Below are 21294 nucleotides of genomic sequence, written 5' to 3'. Positions count from 1 at the left end.
TAAATCTCTTCCCCTTCATGCTTGTATCACTGCCAAGTGCATATATCCCTGAGAATGCAGTATACGAGTAAGAGCTGTATGCTAAAGCATATGAATTCTCTGCGTAATGCATATGAAGAAATGTTATCGATAAAAACTGTGAAAGGTTTTTTTAATGAGTTGACGTCAGAGGTACGTGTCGCCGGGATAGGAAAAGGTTTTTTTGTACTGACCCCTCGTTCCTATTTTATCCATTGATGATATAATGTGGAGGTTTATGTTATATCTATTCTTGGCAAAATCATGTGCATTTATACATGTACACGAGTACAACTATCAATCTAAATGCGGTGACTCATATGCATCAATCAGTGATATGATTTACCATAAAGAGTCTGTCACCATTTATTGCATCCCATTTGTGATTGAATAGATAGATAGAAAATTGAAGATTGTCAGCTCAATGAGGAATATAGTAATAATAATATAGAACATTACGTTTTTCAAAGTATAAATAATCCTCCGAAACCGAGAAAACGCAATAACAAAACGTGCGAAAATCCTCCTTATAGCAACAATCCAATATTTATATATCTCATACAAAAACACAGCCTTTTATAACGTATACTGAAACCTTGCTACTTTAAAAGATATCACACACCGTTTAATTCCCAGCTACTTGTATATACGAAGCGTAGTCCTTATTATATTGGTCTAGAAAGCAAATAACAGGAATACCAAGAGAAGTCTATCACCATAGTTGAATTATCGCCAAGCTTAACAATTACCCTATTCTCGTAACCCCGCAACAAAACTATCTTTTACATCTTTCACCTTCTTGGAGCTCGATAATCGCTGGTAGTTTTCGACATCGACATAATCATATCATCCACCTTATCAATCAACTTGTTGTTTCATATAACAATTAGATATACATTCATTTTGCCAACTCTCTGTAAATTGGTTCTTACCTGTAATCATAGTTGCATCGCAGTTCCCGTTATAACCCTGAAAGACCCAGGGCTAAACAAGGAAAAACGCAAAACAGGACATTAATTCTTTTAACGAGGATTCATATATTATTGCTCGTAAAAACCTGAATCAACAAAGACTTGCATCATATTACATGGAATCTAAGCTAGATTAGACGAGCTGAGAATTTAGAGTCCAAGATTGGAAGGAAGCTTTTTTGATTAATCGGATTTCTTTCTTTCTTTCAAGATGTCAACAATATATGGAACTCAGTTACAACCGTTTGAAGAAGTGAGTTCAAACCTTTCACTGCATCATTGTTATTATTGTTGTTTGTGTATCGTGCCATCGGGAATTACATGATTTTGATTGAAATGATGATGGTTTGATGCTCCTACCTCCTCTTCTTGCTGCTAAGAGGCTTTCTCTCATGAACTATAAACTCATTTATCATGGTCTATGCGGTATCTTGCCCGTACCATCAAGGGATTTCGCAATAACAAACGTTTTTTTCCCTTTTGCTTTGACGTTTGTTCCAACAATTCGGTACCAACTCCTCCGTCTGACCTCTAGCTTGGGCTAGATGCCATCTGCTTGATTCGGTTCCCATCTTCCTTACCTGTGTGTGATACAGTCTAATTCGCAGTCGCAAATCTCTTCTCATCCGCACCACGACAATCGGACCCAAGCCTTATCGTCCATCGACCGCGATTCGCTTTCACATTTGCTTCTCTTTCTCTCTTTCTTTGTTTTTTTATTTCGGTCATCTGTGTGATCCCTTCCTTGTTGTCAGAACTCTTCAAGTGGTGATTCTTATCATCTGAAATCTGTGCCCGTCTTGCATCTACTCTGCACCTAATCACTCCCGCGCACAGCTTGTGGGTCGTATCACTTTACGCAGTCGTCATTACCCATTCTGTCTTGCCTCATTATAGCGTAGAGACCGTCGACTGATTCTTGATTTGTGTTTGCTCATAGATCCAATCCCCATCGCCAACCGAGACGCATGACAATCCTTACGAGACAGCGTTAGCCACTCGTTCCTCTTCTTTACCCCATCGACGAGGGTCAGGTCCCCCATCTCCCGTAAACACAGTCAACACATTACATAGACAATTATCAGGAGATCCCGAATCACCACCTCCAGCTTGGAAGCGACGACCGACTGTATCAAATAGACAAAGATCGTCACCATCAGAAAACAATCAGCGATCACCGGTTTCCGTCAAAAGCGATCAAGGGCCAGGTACCCAAAGATCCCCTTCACAATCTTCGATCAAGTCCCGAGATTCTCTTAATTCACCTAACGGAATAGCTCGAAGACCTCCTTCAGGATTGATGATGACTACCGCCGTCACCGCTGCGCCATCACCTAAACCAGCGCTACCTTTACCAAATGGAATGTTTCTTCATGAATCACCTAATGGATCTTCGACCGACCTAACAAATGCGGATTTAGCTTTACCAAATCCTGCTTTCCGAAGACGTAGGAATGGGTCAAGTTCAAATCGGAGCTCAATAGCTTCTAATCAGGATTTAAGTAGTTTGACAAGTGAGGAACTTTGGTCTATGGGTCAACCTGAAGATGATACTCCAGATATGAGTAATCCCATGCGACAAGCTGCTGAAAGACCGCTAGATACTGTACGAAGGGAAACTAGGAGGTTTGAAACTCGTCCGCAGAGCTACGTCCATGTCGGTTTGCCTGGAGATGTTATATGTGAGACCCCTCTTGTGCACTGGACACGCAGAGACATCAGCTGATTGAAATCGGGGTTTAGGGCCAACGGCGCCACCGGTGGAAGAGATACTACCCAACAATCTCCGATCTAAGTCATTCACCAACGTTGCCACGCTCGGAATGTCGGGTCGTCGTATGTCACGTCGTGCAAAGTCTCGACAATCCTCTATCGATGTTTCACCGATCAACACGAAAGACGTTGATGGCATGCACATGCACAATGTCTCCCAACCGGCATCTCCAGGTGTGAATGGGATGTTATCTTCCGCGCATTCATCTACCACATCGCTAACTTCTCAAGCAATACCACCAAACAAGTCATTATCTAGCTTAAGCGGTAGACCCCCTTCGACGTACTACTCTAGGGATTTCCTTAGTAGTTTGGCTCCAAGAGAAGGAGGATATGCGATTGCGGCTCAAATGGGCGGAGGTTTGGGAGCAGTAGGCACGATGACTGCAGAAGAGAAGCGAAGGAGTATATCCAATTTCGATGACATTAGAACGAGAACAGTGGGATCGCGAGCTCCGCCCTCGAAATCTGCGGGAATGGGTAGATGGAGTTTGGACGGTGGAGAGGTGAGTACAGCACATATATGATTTGCTCCTCGACAATTATTGAGCATATATGGCCAATAGAATTTCGGTCGACCTTATGCTACGCCATCTGCGGCCACTACCTCATCCAACCTCTCGGCACCACCCATAAATTCTGCCGAGCCTTCCCCACCAGCCGAGGAGTATCAATCTACATTACCAGCAGGTGCAGCTCCATCGATGTCTTCTGGTCCCTCCCTACCCGTGTCGACCACCCCTCCTAATCCATCACCTTTAGCTCAACAAACTTCGGCCGAGCAGGTCATTCCACCATCTACATCAGCTCCAATCAGACCAGCACCACCGCCTATCCCAGCAAGTTCAGCACCGATAGCGCCTTCTCTAGTGAGCAAGAAATCGAGAAAAGAACTGGCTAAGGAAAACAAGGCAGCTGAAAAATTGGAAGTCCAGAAAGTGGCTAGACAGCGTGCCGAGGCTCATAGAGCGGAAACATTACGGAAAGAGGCAGAGAGAGAAGAAATCAAACGAAAGGAGAAAGAAGAGAAAGCCAAAAAGAAGGCGGATAAAAAGGCTAACAAGAAGGGCAGAGGGATATTTGGTAGATCGACAAATCCCTCATCCACTACTGGTTCGGGATCTTCAGCCCCTCAACTTCAATCTCGACCCCCCATACCCCCTGCGGCTCCAATACCTGTCAATACTCAACAATTCGCTGGGCCCACAACTACCGCTCCTCAACAACCCTCATCCAACAACATCCCCGTAGCATCCTCTCCTACCATCCCAGCGCCCGAGAAGACGCTGACTGCTGACCCCGCTCCACTAGCACAACCTAGCTCGTCAACGGGGACTCCATTTCCCAAGCCCAAACAATCGTCACACAGTGATTATCAAGTGCCTGTGAAGGATACGATTGAGCCTTCTCGACAGACTCACCGATCCATGCCCTTGACTTCCGCCATTCCTACTCCTGCTGCGAACAGAAGTCAAACACCCACTAGACCGCCTATCGAAGGGAAACGTTCGTTGTTCGGTACAATCAAGAAAAGGTTCTCGTATATCGGTGGCTCATCCGAGTCCAAAGTCCATCAAACCAAGGATACACCTCCACCTGTACCCCCTATCCCGGGGTCTCCCGTTGTCGCACAGAAGCCTCAACAACAACAATCCAAACCTCGTATTCCAGCTGAGACACCTCTCCCCACTTCGCAAGCGAGCACTGACAATCCTTTGCCTCCACGACGAGACTCCTTGGTCGCTCCCACTTCCGCTAAGATCGGTAGCCCAGCTTCCATTTCTTCTCCAACAGTAGGAGGGGTATCGTCCACTCCCACGAAAAGCATTGCGCAAGAACCTGCAACACCAGTATCGAATTTAGTTTTAGGTAAATCAGTGTCAAGGGAAAGTGGATCATCGCCTTTATCAATTAATCGAAAAAGAAATTCATTACACGGACCTCGACCAATGCCGAGCTCAACGACTGCCGGACAATCAAGACCATCAAGTATAACAACTCATGAGTCTTCTTCATTGGAACCTACTGGATTACAACAAACTATTTCAACTTTATCTTCATCTGGTAATCATAATGGTGAAAATCATTCTGGATCAGGATCAGGACCTGAAAGTAGTATGTTAGGACCTGTAACTCCTTCTACAACCGGAGATTCAAATTCTTTCTTTCAAAATAATATTACACCTATTACTTCTCCAGAAGAAGATGTTACAAGTTCTGAAGATGAAAGAATAACTGGAAGAGCAAGTAGTGGAGATTCAGGTAAAACTGTACATGCTCATAATGTACCTAATGGTCAACCCATTTTAATTTAGGTAATTATAGCGATTACCGATATAGGACAATTCATCATTTATTTCTTTTGGGATATTTCACTTGTTATATATATATATAAATTATCATACACGTCATATTCATTTTTTTTTTCCATTAATCATTATCATAAAGGGACATTCTGAATTAATAATATGTAACTTGTTTTTTCTCATTATAGACAACAAATCATATTCATTATTAATATTGATATTAAAACAAATATTCATGTAGCTTATAAAATGAATTTTCATTCGCTCAATTAACTTATATAATAAATCGGACTCTTTGTGTTTTTTTAAAAATATATTAATTGTCTTCTGTTAGATCCATGAATAATGGAATGTTATGTTATTTATTATGTTTTTATTCATTATTTTGCATAAATAAGATTATTCGATACAACAATTCATATATTTTTTTTTCATCTAACATACAAAAAGTAATAAAATTGTAATAATTGATTTAGCGTAAATTTTTTGAAAACATACATAATGTTCAATTATAATTCCCATTCTAATCCACCTTTACCCCAAGAAGGAATTTCATCTTGATTTTCATTTTCATTTTCATCAATAGAAAAACAAATAATTGTTGAAAATAATTTAAATAATTTAGTTTCATTTTCAGTTATCCAAATTTTTTCTTTTTGATCTTTAGAATATAAATACCAACCTTCTTCTTCATTATTATTATTATTTATTTGACTAGTTTGATTTTCTGAATTACTGGTAAAACTATAAATTAAATCATTTAAAGGAGGTGGAGAATTTCTTGAAGAAGAAGAAGATAAAAAAGAAGATGTTATTCCATTTGATTTATTTAAAGATTCATTATCTAAATTTAATAATTTACTTATAATTTCATGTCTTTTATTAAATGATAATGAATCTATTGTACGTAAAACTAAAGGTAATTTTGAATTTGATAATAAATTTCTTAATTTGATTGAAGTTGCTATATATCAAATATTTCATCAATTATTTTATTAATTGAATCGCTATAATGGCCTTAGAAAAGATAAAAAAAAAGAAAAAAAAAGGATGAACTGTACTCACCTATCCTTAATAATTCTTCATGTTTTAATGGTTTTGGATCTTCTTTTTGTAATGGATCAGTAAATATACTTGGATCAGGTTCAGGTGGCCATAATAATGATGTTAAAGGTTTTAGTGGGGTTTCAACTCGCTTCTTTGGAATGATCTGTTCCGACTCGTCCAATTCGTTCAATGTATCATCTTTCAAAGTGACATCGAGTAGCGGTGCTGATTCATCCTGAACAACTGCTGGAGTAAGTTGAGAAGAAGATGAGGAAGGGTCACTTGATGGGTCTTCGTGCGTTACTATGGAGTAAAGAAGGATATATCAGCAGATCAGCTTGATCATCAAACAGACTAGGTAGGTAAATACCTTTATGCTGCTTATAACATGCTACCGAGCAGCTAGAATAGCGTCATCCCATTTAGCCATTACGAATATGTCATTTTGGAGGATATACTCACTAGCGTATAGGACAAGCAGGGCATTTGTATTTAGATATTTGATCTTTACATATCTGACATTTAACTACTTGTCCAGCTCTGCTAGGCCCCATTTTGTTCTGGCTGATTTGCAGGTGTAATATATATATAGATGATTATCGAATGTATGATGACATATATAGCGTCAAGGTTTGCTGGGTGAAAATGAAAACAAATTTCATGAAATGTGGGGCTCCGATAAACAAATTCCGACGTTTCGAAAAAGTTGAGCCAAGAGGTACTCTTTAGACTATAATTTCCCAATGTATATCCTATATTTATTTGCTTATCTAGCTTAATTGATCATCTCAACGACCTGAAGGCATCCTAGACTACTCTATTGAAGCTCAAGAGGAATCAACATGTCCTCGACCTCGGATATCTTACCGGACCGCATAAACAAGTTGAAAATACAAGACGAACCTGATCGATCTAGTGGAACATCTACACCAGGTGTTGAAGTCGGAATTGCTAAATCAACTTTTCCAAAAGGCATGAATCCTAAATTAAGATATATCAAACCTTATTGGTGGCCGTATAGGACATTTGTCAAGCAAAGGTGCGCTTCAGCTTCTTATCATAATTGATATTCATTCTCAACCTTCGAGCTAATTTTGACAATTCGTTACAGGTGGATAGGTCGACAGATACTGGAGGTCATTACTACCGAATTCAGGGATAGGTCAATGGAATACTATGTGTGTCGCTTAATCATCCACTCACGTATCTCATCATGATCTGATGACTGTATAGAAACATGCCTTAGACTCAGGAGTGACAAGGGTGAATGGTGTTACGGCTAGACCAGATTTGGTATTGCGAGATGGTGATAGGATAGAGTGGGTTAAATAGAACATGATGGAATAGCTGATAATACTTGTAACAAACGAGTTGACATTTCCAATGGTGTAGTAACACTGTCCATCGGCATGAACCTCCAGTAACGAATGATCCGATATTAGTACTTCATATAGATAGGCAGAAACAATTTGTCGTGATTTCTAAGCCGGGAAGTGTTGTGAGTGTCATCACCGTGTATACCTGTCATATATCTTGCTAAACATTTGGACAGCCGGTACATGCAACGGGACGGTATTTCAGACATTCTGTGCTTGAAATGATGGAATTGGATTATGGCATAAAATGCTATTGTGAGTTTGCCGGATATCGAGATCCTTATTTCTCGGTCAACTCCCTGGTAGCGTTGGACAGAATAGCTGAATGCTGCTTCAATCTAGCTGTGAACCGACTTGATAGGTTGACTTCCGGTCTAATGATCCTCGCTTTAAGTGGAAAAGCAGCAAGTAAATTGGCTATGGAATTTGCTGAAGGGAAAGTGAAGAAAGAATACGTTGCTCGAGTTAAAGGAAAGTTCCCAGAGTGAGTTAGCTTTCTGACATCCTAAATATAGAGAAGTAAACATCCACACTAACAAGGTGTATTTTACTTGCGTAGAGAGGAAATAACGGTTGACCAGCCCCTTATGACCGTTGATCGACAGATGGGTCTGGTAATCATAACACCGGAGGGCAAGGTCAGTCTGCATATGCCTTCAAACATTGTAAATAGGTTGCTAAGCTGATGCCCTAATCTTCCAATCTCCAGGACGCTGTAACTATATTCAACCGATTATCATATGATTCTCAGCGAGATCAAAGTGTAGTCAGGTGTAAGTCTTTCAGGGTATTGCTCTGCCATTATGCGATAGGCTGATATGTATATTATCTATCAGGTCGCCCGCAGACAGGAAGAAGTGCGTACCGTCATCGCTGCCATACTGGATCAAGCATCCGCTTACTTGTCTCTTTATAGCTCACCAAATCCGTGTTCATCTGCAATACCTTGGTCATCCTATAGCCAACGACCCTCTATACTCCACTTCGGAAGTATGGGGTCATAATCTAGGGAAAGGAGGTGTCGATCTCACACCTGACGCGACGGGTACATCACGAGCAGAAGCATTACAAGCTAGAGTAGGCACTTCAACACCAACAAACAAGACGGTTGATAGGGAGAATGATGATATGGATCTTACTTCGCCGATATTGTTGAGTGAACAAGCTAGGAAGATAATATCGAAATTGCGGAGACAGAAAGATGAAGCTGAAGATTGGATAAAGTGAGTCCAAATTCTACTATACACTTGTTCAGTAGGGCTAATGTCCATTTCAGGTGGAACGAAGTCATATTTACTGTTAAAGATGCTCAAGATAAGCTGGAAAATACACCTATACCCGAAATAGAAACCTCAACATCCTCAACGACTCCTATACGCGCACCGAGGTTGAAAAATTCTTCGAGAAAAGATATAATTAAAGCTTCGATACCCGACTCTGACGCTCCTTCACCTTTGAAAAAACCAGCATATCTTCCTCCTGGATTTTGCGAAGATTGCTTTGTACCTTTACCTGATGATCCCGATCCTGAAACACTGTTCATTTACTTACATGCTTTGAGGTACACAACCCCTGAATTAGGTACTTGGGAAACTCCTTTACCTCGATGGGCGGGAGAACATTGGGATGGTGATTGGAGAGGCTGGAGTGATGGTGCGAAAATACCGGATGTGCTGGAGGATGATAAAAAGCAGCAAAAACAGGATAAAGAAGCTAAAGATAGTGGAGATTAGGCCCAGGTCAAGATGTAGGACAAGTGAAACAAAGGACAATTGGAATATACATCGATCAGCATAACCTTTCTAGCATAGCTCGGTGTCATTGTTGTACAAGTACAAAGATAGACCATACATGTGGGAAATACCTTCCGAGCCTTAAGGCTTCTCGAAAGTAGTGCGAATGGCTTACTAAATGGCATTTGGTAAACAAGGGGAACTGTATAATCACAGTTTCACGTTGATCGCCATTAGGGATTACTGACAGATTATAGCTAATGATTTACTCTGATTCGAGCTCTTGATTGGGACCTGTCCAAGTACGAAACACTGAATTTGACTGAAATCTGAGTTGGAATACCTTCAGATGACAATCGATTCTCACAGTTTAAGGAACATCTAGACAATACCACGAAAGTGAGGATAGGTCCTTAGGTCCTTTAAAGCTTGATTTCGATCTTGAAATTATCCAAAGGAATGTTCCTTTTACAACTGATTTAATTGACTCCTGGAAAAGAGGGAAATACTACCTTTGTTCTTTACCGATAGATCGATATATGATATATATCAAAATGTCTTGGCTTTCTTACTCGCACATTCCAAGCCAATCAATTTGTGACATTTACCTTTCTTTCTCTGACTCAAGGCCTTTTTATACAAACCACTTGATCTTTTCATCTGACGAATAGGTTGATAAACACCTAGTAGGACAGAACCATTAAACACTCACTTAACCCTTCAAATCTTTCTTGTTAGACAGTCAGATACCGATTTATATTCGCTCTTCATTTATTACTTCTCGGACAATACATTCCGTTTTCATACAACCATACTCACACATCAAATTCTTCCAGCCATTTCCTTCATCATGCAACAAAGTACCCTTCTGTTTTGCTGTATACTGCCATTTTTGTTATCGTATGGTCAGTTTAGATCACTGCTGCTTCAGCCAAACAAGAGTATAGCTCACGTGACTGCCCCTTAGTCGCTGCCAAACCCATTCTTCAACCTCGCCAGCTCGAGCGGAGAGGCGTCGCACCATTATGGAACGAGAGTGGACCTAGTGTTCGGGACGTCAAACAAGGTGAGTCTGCTCATCAACTTGAGAGAACGTCGAGCTTGTTGATTTTTTGCTTACTATTTTTCATCCTTTGTCAACTTCCTTCATCGACTTTGTATCATACGAATAGTGAAAACTCTTAATTGTTGGTGGGCAGCTTCATCATTAGCTGTATTGATGTCATCTCAAAAATGGGTAGAGGATATGGTTAAATACGGTAATGGATCTTCAATGACAGGACAATCATGGCCTAAAGATTCTACAGTTCAAGTAACAGTATGGAATCCAAATAGTGGTTCAAAAGAAACTTTTACAGCTGATCAAAATTATATTTCACAAACAGAAGATCATCCAAATGGAAATTGGTGGCATGAAGCAATTGGACAAGGTGCAAAAGCAATGGGAAAAACAGATTCTTTTATAGGTGTAATAAGTGGTTCAAATCCAGATTGGGATCCAAAATCAGGTTCAGCAACAATTGGTTTAAAAATTTTAACAGGATTTGAAACTGATTCTTCATATCAACAATTTTTAACAATTGATGAATTTTTTGAATTAGCTAAAAAAGCTTCAACTGGTACACCTGTTATTTTTAATACTTTATCAAAAGAACAAGTTGGAATTACTATACCTCAATTAGGACATTCACATGATTATGCAATTTATAATGGATCAATTAATCCAAATGGTGAAAGAGTTATTTGGGCAAGAAATTCTTGGGGTTCAACAGATGCTTTTAAACTTGAAGATGTTTATAATAATTCTTATCAAATTATTCATTTAAGAGATTGGAATGTTTTAGGTAGTGGTCCGACAGATATGACTCATCAAGATGCTCCTGATGTTTCAACAAATGGAACTACATCTACAAATTCGACTAGTATACCCAGTTCCACTCAAACCAATACCGATGACACATCTACCACTGCTTCGACCGGGTCAGCAGGTTCAGTATCCGATGCCGCGAGTACTTCTTCCGCTATGCCTACCGGGGAAACTACTACTACAAGTGATTCAATAGCATCTCCGAGCTCAGGTACCAGTCAAGCGGCTGGATCTGCAGACGTAGGTACAACTTCTGCGCCATCGACGAGTGATGGGGCAAACATACTGCCTTGGACATCGACACTACCTGGGTCATCTTGGACTCTCCCTGCGTCCATACTTACTACTTATACCTTTAAGAATTGAGCTTCTGGTCAGTACCGATCACGTCTCTGACGGATCGACAAGTGGTATTTTAGCTGACGTATCCGTAATCCAAATGTCTCATTTAGGGAATCCACAATGAAGTTGATTCAGTTGTGTATAGCTTCTCATATAATTAGATTCATTTCAAAAAGCGCTTGGTCCATTTGTTTAGTAGTCAGATAGTTAGTTTTGTTGCTGGAATTTCGTATCTCGGTACGGGTCAATACAAGGACTTTACGTATAATGATTTCTTTCGATAATCTTCTTTCCTATTCAAATTGAAAATTACCCATGAATGGAGGTTTAGTGTATTCTTCGAAATGAAAAAATGCAAAGATAAGAGATAACATCTATGTGTACTATATTATATGCTAGGTATTAAGTATCGTCTATCATCTAATTGTCCGTTTGTCGTTAAAGTCCATTCGTTGGTGAGGTAATATTACAAGGAGGCGAAGGTGAAATAGGTACAGATTGCTTGGTGGGATAGAGTGGAGGACCAGTAGGATCAATGAGCAAAGTTCATCATTCCTGTTATGTCATACCAATCTGACGATAATGAAGTGACAGCATCATTTACACCTAAAATGCTATTGGGAAGAAAGATGAACGTATCAAATTTTAGCATTCATTCTTTTGTGAATTGTTATAGCGATCATCACAAAGCATGATGACTTGAAGTAATATATAAAACTTACAATGTTGTACCTTTTGGAAATTCATCTGCTTTAGGTGTATGCCATGTAAAGTGATTCGATGTAGAACCAGAAACAAGCTCTACAGGCTATAATATTATCAATCTGTCAGCTACTTGTTGCGTCATGTACCATAAACAACCGCGCATCTTTCTGATCGACTCACGTAATACTCTTTTTGTTGAGGCCATTGAGGGATGTAATACACATCAAATCCTTTACCACTTCCTCCTGTCCATTCTAGATTTATAGATGTATCCGGCTGTATCGAAGATCCGAAATGATTGATGAATCTAACAGGTTCGTACGCTACAGCTTGCGGGATTCTTTTGGGAGAACTTGAGATAGGTGCTGCTGAGACGAAGAGGGAAAGAAGTAAAAAAGCAAGTGAGTGTAAGAAAAGCATATTGACTGGGATTTTGTAAGGGCAATATTGCTATATTCACAGAATTGAAAATGATTTGAGTAAAGACAATAAACAGATATCAAGAAAACTCATTCATCTTACTTATACAAGTAGTGTATAGCATCTTATATCGTGTTTGGAAATTCATTCGACTTTTTCCAGACTCAATTTTCGATCGACCCTCTTCAACTTGACCCCAAGGTCACTCCGCACAGACCCATCATAATGAAATCACACCGCCCCTCCTATATATTGTCCCTTGAACAACCCTTGAAAATTCAAAATACAACAATAATATGTCAAAACCAAGGGCAAACGCTGGAATAATGGTTAACAACGTATCTCTTGAAAATGGTCATAGCTCGTGGAGGCACATAGTCTAAATATTGTTAATGACCCTAGAAAATTTCAAACAAAAAAGACTGTGTTTGTGTGTGTATGGAAATGTTTCGGATGAAATTTTTTAAGCATGTCCCACTTCAAAGATTTAAAGACGTCGTAGGAAAGAAATGGTGAAATGACGTTTGGGGTTGTTGAATTGCTTTTTTACTCCTGTTTCGCAAAAATGCGTTTCGGAGGACAAAAAGCGGGAAGCAATTTTTTGATCCCTCAAAAGGGCGATACATCGGAGTAACCCCTTATAACAAAGAAAATTGGATCAGGGTCAGATCACTTCGATCGTGTCTCGGCAAAGGTTGTTTTCCTAAATTCATACTCGTAGAAACCAAGGTTAAGCGAAAACACAGCATCAGCGGCTTGGAATATGCTTGTTTAGTCGGATTTTGCAATGCATATAGATTATCCTCGTGGGCGCTATGCACTGAGCAGATGAGTCCAGAAGTACTAGTTTCTGACCTCAACTGTGTGGAACGTCTATTGATCCCCTTGTGCCTCAACCTCAGCTTGTGTATTGAATGCATGTACAGCATTGTATTAAATAGAATCCTTCATTATAACGATTTTTATAAATACATCTTGTCAAGACCCTTTTCTAGAACGTCTACTCTGAAGCACGACAAGCTTATTTCTTCAGAAATTGCACACTTAGTTGGTGACTAGAGTACCGTTAGTGCAGACGATACCGAGATTAGGGTTACTAGCTGCCTCAAGATTGGTACAGTTGATCTGCGTAGTAGCATAAGACTAGGCAAATAACCAACAAGCATTAGCTCGTTCTCTTGCTTTAAGCATGATGAAACTAACCTGAGGAATGACTTGGATGTTCTGGAACTCGAAATTGGAACAAGCGGTAGAATTGGAGCATCCGATCACAATTGCTTGGGTACCATCTGAACCAGGAACATCGTACCAACACTATATTGACGATCAGTAACGAATCTGAAGCGAACTAGCAAGACGAAATTTAGACTTACTGGATCAGTAACACAAGATCCATCACCTGGTTGGTAGCTTTCAAAGTTGTCAGCTTTTTTGAAGCTAAAACGTAAAAACTAAGATGCTCACGTATTGATATCACCCTTCCAGTTCTTGTAGGTAACACCGTCAATCACCACAGAGGAATTATCAACTCGACCACCGTAATTTCCACCATCTTGTACACCTGCACCGTTTTGAGTTTGGGAGCTACCTTGGCTGTGAAAAGTCATGAAATCAATACGTGTCATCCAGACAACATAGCAAGAGATTGTACCTACTTGAAGTAATTTTGGGTCAAGTAAATAGGGAAAGTAGTGTTGGATACATCATAATTGGAGAAAGTAACGTTTTGTACCTAATCCCACACTTAGCTCCATCTTTTCAAATTGGAATCGAGACACTTACAATACCTTGACCACCAAGATATGTCTTTATTCTGGAACCGTAAACACAGCCATGTACTCTAATATTGTCAAACAAGACTACAAGAAGGACTCTTAGCTGTCCACTTGCGTTATACCGCTTTTGATTCAAACTTACTGTTTCGAACGGTCTGGTATACACCTTGAGCTTGACCTAAACTGCCAATACTAGTACCATGACAACCGGGACCAGCGATGAAGCCGTTGGTAACTGTGACATTCTCTCCACCATTGTTGATAGTCACAGCATCGTCACCGTTGACTGATTTTATCGAATCAGCCGAATTTGACAAGATCTGCGAAGACTGACTCACAGATTGTGAAATCGTTGATCTTCACATTCTTAGCACTGAATTCGAGTCAATCGTCATTAAGACTTTCTAACTCTAATAGGATCTATCAATCTTTACTTACGCGACATCGAAACCATCACTGAGCTAATGTCAGCGAATCGTAGATTACGAGGGTAAACAAAGATGAAAATCACTCACGTATTGAAAGGAAAACCACCCCCTGGTGTAGTAGCAGCATCGACAAATACGTTATCGACATTAATATTATAGCCGTTCAAAGTTGTCACCCTACGAAACAATCATCATAAATTTTCACCTGATAAACTCTTATGAAATGCAGGAAATGGGAGACACTCACCAAGCGATTGGTTTTCTGATCTTGATATTCTTGATATTACCATTGGTGAGGTTGAATCTCCATAAATGAGGTCGAGATGCAATACCTGAACCATTCTTAGGATTGGCATCCCACCATTGTTGACCATATCCTGATTAAGCATATCGTCAGAAAAGAAAATTGGAGAATTATTCAATCAAAAAAGCTAACCATATATCCAACCTGTGGAAAGATTGGTTGTTCCAGTGAAATTAACATTATCACCAGTAAGGTTAATCCACCATGTATTACCCCCAGTAGATCCGTTCACTATTCCCCGAACCGAAAAGTTAGCTTCAACCTTTTCATACTTCGTACTGTATACATGTGGTTCTATGGTAGCTTACCAATACCTTGCACGTAACTTATATTTTGAGGTAAGTGTACGTTACCCTTAAATTGAATATCTACGTTATTCAATGTCGCATTGACAGGAGTATTGAAGTAGCTAGAATCAAATTGATCAGCGTGCTTCCGTTAGGGTATTGAATTATAAGCTCACTAATCGACACCTTCCTTAAAGAGCAGTGTACCACCATTAGCACATTGTTTAGCAGCATCTCTAAATGCTGGAGAATCGTCTGTTGTGTTCGATCCTCCAGATTGAATGGTACAAGTTTGGCCACCATTAGCTCTTGATTCTATCCCGGAGGATCTGCCTTGAGGAGTATAAGCACCGTAAGCTACAAGGGGACTAAGGAGAGTGATTAAAGCGATTGACAACATGTTTTTGACAAAGCTATCCGCTTTCGTAATGAATCTGAGGCTTGTAAAAGGGCGATACTTTGGCTAGAAGGTGGCCTTCATTTTTCTTATATACTACTACTTGTTCCTATCCAGACTAAAGAAAGAGGACTACCTCCACCTCGTAGCCCCACATACATCCGGTTGGCGGTCCGCCATCGGTCCGTGCAAAACAGTTCCTTGAAATCGGTCACGAGACTTTTTTCTTCATGCTTAGACCGTCTTAAGAAAACTGCAGCTCTTCTGACGATGCGCCATATTTAGCCAAACACGTTGGCTTGGCATATGATGGATGGCGAAAATTGTAGGAGGAATACACTAATTTAGGTACTTCTCATAGGTACAGATTAATTCTGATTGACCTCCCCCTGAAATCTTGATGAATCGGCCCGTCTTGCTGTTGCTGAAATGGATCGCGACGTGAGCTAGACAGCTAAGGTTATTCATTCTAATAGTCAGCGGGCAAGCGCTCAAAGAAAGCTAAATTGTAGTTGCTTGCCACGTGCCCAGCGCATGAGGAACGCTAGATTATCATTCAAATTTAGTGATAACATCGCATTGGAAGGTTAATATCCTCCCAGACGATTGAGTTAGGTCGAATCGAAAGCAAGGGTCTGATCAGCAAAGACAACAATAGGATTGGGACCCAGCGGGAGCGAGGTTCTCCCCATGACAAACGTCAATCCACTCATCAGTGAGCAGGCAGACAAAGTCATCAGGAACCGACAGACCCGCCATATCTCTTTCTCCGTTCGTCCAAAATACGCGCAAGCTACCAACGCTGTTATCAATCATGTGGTTTATAGATTCTATCAGTTCTCCTCGCGCCAAGAGTCCAGTAGTCATTGGCACGGACTTCGTTCCATTCGAAGTTAAAGTCAATCTGGTCTGATTATATGTTACCAACTTGCATGCAGAGTAGCAGATGGTGTTTCGAATGATATCGCAGGTGAAGTTTTGAGGGAAGCAACTTTAGGCTGGGAATGAGGTATACCATGATGCGCGCGCGACTAAGCAGAACCGTTCCTAGATATGGAGATGTGAATTGAGGGTCTCGGACCTGATATGGCGACGAAAAAGATAGGCAAACGAGATTCGATGATGAGGCACCTCAAGCGAAGTTATGTGATAAGGATGACGTTGTGTTTTATAAATCTTCGCTATCATACTTCGGTAATGCCATCGTTTAGATAAAAGAAGAGATAAATATAACACCTCATCTCTTGGCATAAATGTGAACCGATTTATATTGCCGAGATGCAATGTTCGCAGAATGAATTCCTTTAGCTAGAGTTTGAACAATCGAAAGATGGAAGTTTGAAGATTTTGCGGGCAGCTCCGCTATGACATCCTATTAAGCCTCTCTCTCACCTTGACCGATCTGCATCAGACAGATAGTCCCTGTGCCATTTATTTTTGGATCAGTGAAAGGCTTAAGCCAGCGCAATGTTGTAGCTATCATCTGAGGACTGCATATTGCGGGTTCACTTGCAATGATTGGTCATTGCTGGAATGCGATCGAGTACGCGCATCGATTACCCCCTGCCATGGAACCGGGGCCGTCTGGGTAAGCGAGTCTCTTAGGGTTTACCGAATCTGAACTTTGCACAGAAGACTCGTTTAAAGATTTTAAACGAGCTGGGATCTCCCTTCTATCGTAATAATCGGGTGTAATCGTCACTTTGATTACCGTTTTTACTTAAAAGGGAAAGAACAATAGCGAATTATGGTATTTTATCTTGTTTTTAACTGATCTTTATGAAAGCATCGGTTTTAGAACATTTATATTGCCGCAGCGAAATGTCCCGTTGGATAAATACGAAAAATTAGCAGCATGTGACACCAATCCCCCAATTGGAAGCGGGTACAGCTGTCATCAGGGAAATCTCGGAGAGGACATCATATAATCCAATCCGTAATTAACGGCATGGGATTCCTAATAACCAATGAAAGATTCTTTTTCCATAAGCCGTACCAGATCCCTGTTTAAGGTGTCTCGTTTAGATTAGTTAGCTTTGACAAAATCAAGACGGCTTTGCCGTTTTCGTTGAATATCTCATAGATACCGCTGAGACATTCTGGTCCCAGAAATCGTTTCTCACCAGTTATCCTGAAGCGAGGTAGGTCCACCGGTTACACCTGACCGGGCAATCAAAGAATCCGGTAGCGAGAATCTTGATAACGATGATAGCGCGATCGAGCTCGCAAAATAGTCTGTATTTGCTAGCGCTCCAATCAATTGGAAAGCAAATCTTGTCAGAGAGTATATTGTCATAATCATGCATCTTGGGGTGGGATGACTGAGTTTCCGGGTTTACCGGTCGCACACTGGAAAGCAAAGCAAAATGAAACAGATTCAAAGGCTCAGGCTTAAACCAAGAGAATTACTGTTCCAAGTATAGCTCTCCGATCCCATGTGTTTTAAAGTATATGTGCCTGTACCTTTTACGTTAAGCTAATTCTATTTTTTGAACGATCGTCGCAATCTCCCTTAAATCGCAAGAGTTTCCCTTTGACTCTCTGGTAATTCCCTTTGTGGGGCTAGAAGAGGTCTTATCTTCTTATCCCATCAAAACTCGTTTACGGCTTATCTCTTTTTTTCTTACATCAAACTCCCCCTCCCCGATTGCCGTTTCGTGGTGTGTATATATACTGCTTAGTCTTCACATTTCTATCCCCCCCTTCTCTCAACAATTCTCAACTCTATCCCCCCTCCACTTCTTCCCTTTTCATCATGTCTCTCGAAAACGAATACGAAGACAAGAAGGGTGCTGATGTCTACCAACAACAAGTTGGTGGCGTCGATCCAAACCACCATGTCCCACAATCATATGATGAGGAGGTCGTCTCCCATCAGGGACTCAAGCGTTCACTCAAATCTCGACACTTGGCCATGATTTCAATTGGTGGTGTCATAGGAACGGGTCTTTTCTTGGGTACCGGTTCCGCTTTAGCTCATGGTGGTCCACTTGGTCTGTTCTTGGGTTACGCTTTGATGGGTAGTATATGTTATTCGGTGATGGTGAGTTGCACTCTTTCGTATTAGATAATTCCCGCTTAATGCTGACTGTAACTAATGCAGATTTCCCTCGGTGAAATGATCTCTTTCCTTCCTATCCCTGGTGGTCACATCAAACTCGCCGAACGATTTGTAGATCCTGCTTTCTCCTTCACAATGGGTTGGAACTACTGGTACAATTGGGTCATCATTCTTCCTGCCGAATTATCCGCTGCCGCCGTCTTGATAAACTTGTGGAACCAAACTATCAACAATGCTCTTTGGATCTCCATCTGTCTTATCGTCGTTGTCGTCATCAACCTCTTCGGTGCCGGTGTTTACGGTGAATGTGAATTCTGGTTCGCTTCCATCAAAGTACTCACCATTACTGGTTTGATCATCCTTGGTATCATTATCTCGGCTGGTGGTGGTCCCGACCACAAATCCATTGGTTTCCAATACTGGAGAAATCCTGGACCTTTCGTACAATATTCTGGTATCGAAGGTTCCCTCGGTCGATTCCTTGGTTTCTGGGCTGTGCTTACCCAAGCCGCCTTTTCTTACATTGGTACTGAAATCGTCGCTATCGCTGCTGGAGAAGCTAAAAACCCTAGACGAAATCTCCCAAGGGCTATCAAGAAGGTTTACATCAGAATCTTGGTCTTCTACCTCGGTGGTACATTCATCATCGGTATCCTCGTACCATCCAACGATAAAGGTCTTGCCCTCAACTCTGGTACCGCTCTTGCCTCTCCTTTCGTTATCGCCATTAAAAGAGCTGGTATCCCCGCTCTTCCCAGTATTATCAACGCTTGTTTGTTAACTTCAGCTTGGTCTGCTGCTTCATCTGATCTTTTCACTTCTTCTCGAGCTATTTACGGTCTTGCCATTACTCGACAAGCTCCTAAGATCTTCGCCCGAACTACCAAGAGCGGTATTCCTTATGTTGCCATCTCCTTCTGTGCTCTTTTCGGTGCTCTCGCTTACATGTCTCTCCAATCGACCGCCGGTCAAGTATTCGGTTATTTCGCCAACTTGACCGCCGCCGCTGGTCTCATGACTTGGTGGGGTATCTGTTTCACCTACATTAGATTTAGCAAGGGTCTCAAGACTCAAGGTATCTCCAAGTCTTCTTTACCTTACACTACCTTCTTGAACAAAAATGCTTTCGCTGCCAAATACGCCATCACTATGATTACCATCATCTTGTTCTTCTCCGCTTGGTCAGTTTTCCTCAAGCACGAGGGTTCATTCGATACTGCCACCTTTGTCACCAACTACCTTCCTTTATGGTTATTCCCAATACTTTGGATTGGTTTCAAACTCATCAAGAAAACCCGATTCGTTCGAGCCGAAGAAATGGACTTTGTTTCTGGATTGGACGTTGTCGAGGCAGAATCTTACGAGGAAGAACCACCAAAGACTATCGGTGGAAAGATTTGGTCTGCTATCATGTAGGATAGAAGCTTTAGGTGTTTCTTTTCATACATTCATAGAGGAATGTTTAAGTAGCATTTTTCAGGGAGATTTTGTTCAATAAAAAAATTACACTATATATATACACATAGGTTGTTACAAATCATTAATTTATGCTTATGCACTCATCAAGCATCTATATAACCTCGATGACAGTGTTTTTAGTCAGCATAACCACCGTGAACACTGATAAGAAGCGAATCTTTGGCACCTACCTGCTTTTGCAAATTGATGCTACCCTATTGCTTGGGAACGTTGTGGAGTGTCAGCTTATCTGGCTTATCTTTAAGCATATATTGTAGGTTCTTGAGATAAATATGGTTCATTATGATTAGTAAGACATTCTTTCATGCATACTCGTGTTTGCTCAGGGGGTGTAAGTAGCCTTTCATGAGTATTAAGGGAGCGCATATGAGTGAAGGATGTTGCCGATAACTTTATCTCTGACTCATCATATTGCATATTCGTCCTGCGATTGAACTTTACGATATCGTCAAGTGACAATCATCTTGAAGCGATCGTGTGGTACAACTATGCACCTTGTGGCTTTGTACATGTGCTGAATTGCAAGCCACCAAAACTAAATTGAAATAAGGTGTATGACGCAAGATAAGGTAATCATTATCAAATCCACTGTACTACAGTCGTTATCAAGAATGACAAATATGCGCACCGATGAGAAGATATAACAAAACAAAGAGGGTTATCGCGCTCCACACGATAAAGTATAGCTTATGTGCTATTTTCGTTACTGCCAAGTGATTACGGTTGCGGGCGCGTCAAGCCGATGCTATAAATATATCTTAACATGTAATTTGCCGGTTTCCATGACCCATGTGGCAGAAAGAGGTTATCATCACGCGCTTTTATGTGCTTGTGCAGATGGGTAGATACTAAAATGCTATTGGGTAGATTACTCAGGCTAGTATACACAACGACATGCTTCGACAAAGCAGCATAGTCTTCTGCACTCGGCAGCATGAGGGCATGAAGCAATGCCAATCAGTACTTCAAGCAGGAAGACATTGTCGCATGCCGAAATCTCATATA

General features: G+C 40.9%; 7 protein-coding genes across 7 annotated transcripts; 4 read left to right on the top strand and 3 right to left on the bottom strand.

The window, feature by feature from the left end:
* Nucleotides 1-1200: 1200 nt before the first annotated feature.
* Nucleotides 1201-5077, top strand: I206_104564 (uncharacterized protein; the record flags this gene model as incomplete). The annotated part of the gene is made up of 4 exons (XM_019153863.1): nt 1201-1242; nt 1930-2671; nt 2733-3268; nt 3329-5077. 4 exons carry the CDS (start codon nt 1201-1203, stop codon nt 5075-5077), a joined length of 3069 nt encoding a protein of 1022 aa, XP_019012603.1.
* A 500-nt stretch (nt 5078-5577) lies between these two features.
* On the bottom strand, nt 5578-6669 carry I206_104563 (uncharacterized protein; the record flags this gene model as incomplete). Its single annotated transcript, XM_070202972.1, has 4 exons — nt 5578-6032; nt 6134-6418; nt 6486-6517; nt 6578-6669. The coding sequence occupies 4 exons, from the start codon at nt 6667-6669 to the stop codon at nt 5578-5580; spliced, it is 864 nt and encodes a 287-aa protein (XP_070059073.1).
* A 288-nt stretch (nt 6670-6957) lies between these two features.
* Nucleotides 6958-9224, top strand: I206_104562 (uncharacterized protein; the record flags this gene model as incomplete). Its single annotated transcript, XM_019153861.1, has 11 exons — nt 6958-7154; nt 7227-7293; nt 7349-7434; nt 7508-7613; nt 7668-7746; nt 7834-7975; nt 8051-8129; nt 8201-8264; nt 8328-8348; nt 8408-8714; nt 8768-9224. 11 exons carry the CDS (start codon nt 6958-6960, stop codon nt 9222-9224), a joined length of 1605 nt encoding a protein of 534 aa, XP_019012601.1.
* Nucleotides 9225-10074: 850 nt separating this feature from the next.
* I206_104561 (uncharacterized protein) lies at nt 10075-11457 on the top strand (the record flags this gene model as incomplete). Its single annotated transcript, XM_019153860.1, has 3 exons — nt 10075-10129; nt 10192-10290; nt 10397-11457. The coding sequence occupies 3 exons, from the start codon at nt 10075-10077 to the stop codon at nt 11455-11457; spliced, it is 1215 nt and encodes a 404-aa protein (XP_019012600.1).
* A 508-nt stretch (nt 11458-11965) lies between these two features.
* I206_104560 (uncharacterized protein) lies at nt 11966-12558 on the bottom strand (the record flags this gene model as incomplete). Its single annotated transcript, XM_019153859.1, has 3 exons — nt 11966-12047; nt 12156-12241; nt 12319-12558. 3 exons carry the CDS (start codon nt 12556-12558, stop codon nt 11966-11968), a joined length of 408 nt encoding a protein of 135 aa, XP_019012599.1.
* Nucleotides 12559-13602: 1044 nt separating this feature from the next.
* On the bottom strand, nt 13603-15752 carry I206_104559 (uncharacterized protein; the record flags this gene model as incomplete). Its single annotated transcript, XM_070202971.1, has 14 exons — nt 13603-13701; nt 13762-13872; nt 13932-13968; nt 14023-14151; nt 14214-14290; nt 14341-14417; nt 14476-14619; nt 14672-14706; nt 14772-14789; nt 14849-14938; nt 15009-15138; nt 15198-15296; nt 15374-15474; nt 15529-15752. The coding sequence occupies 14 exons, from the start codon at nt 15750-15752 to the stop codon at nt 13603-13605; spliced, it is 1371 nt and encodes a 456-aa protein (XP_070059072.1).
* A 2752-nt stretch (nt 15753-18504) lies between these two features.
* Nucleotides 18505-20226, top strand: I206_104558 (uncharacterized protein; the record flags this gene model as incomplete). Its single annotated transcript, XM_019153857.1, has 2 exons — nt 18505-18792; nt 18853-20226. 2 exons carry the CDS (start codon nt 18505-18507, stop codon nt 20224-20226), a joined length of 1662 nt encoding a protein of 553 aa, XP_019012597.1.
* Between the last annotated feature and the right edge of the window lie 1068 nt (nt 20227-21294).

The sequence above is a fragment of the Kwoniella pini genome, chromosome 6 (assembly GCF_000512605.2).
Source record: "Kwoniella pini CBS 10737 chromosome 6, complete sequence".
Classification (NCBI taxonomy): Eukaryota; Fungi; Basidiomycota; class Tremellomycetes; order Tremellales; family Cryptococcaceae; genus Kwoniella; species Kwoniella pini.
The sequence above is the reverse complement of the archived record's forward strand: the minus strand, read 5'-3'. Positions and strand labels throughout refer to the sequence as shown.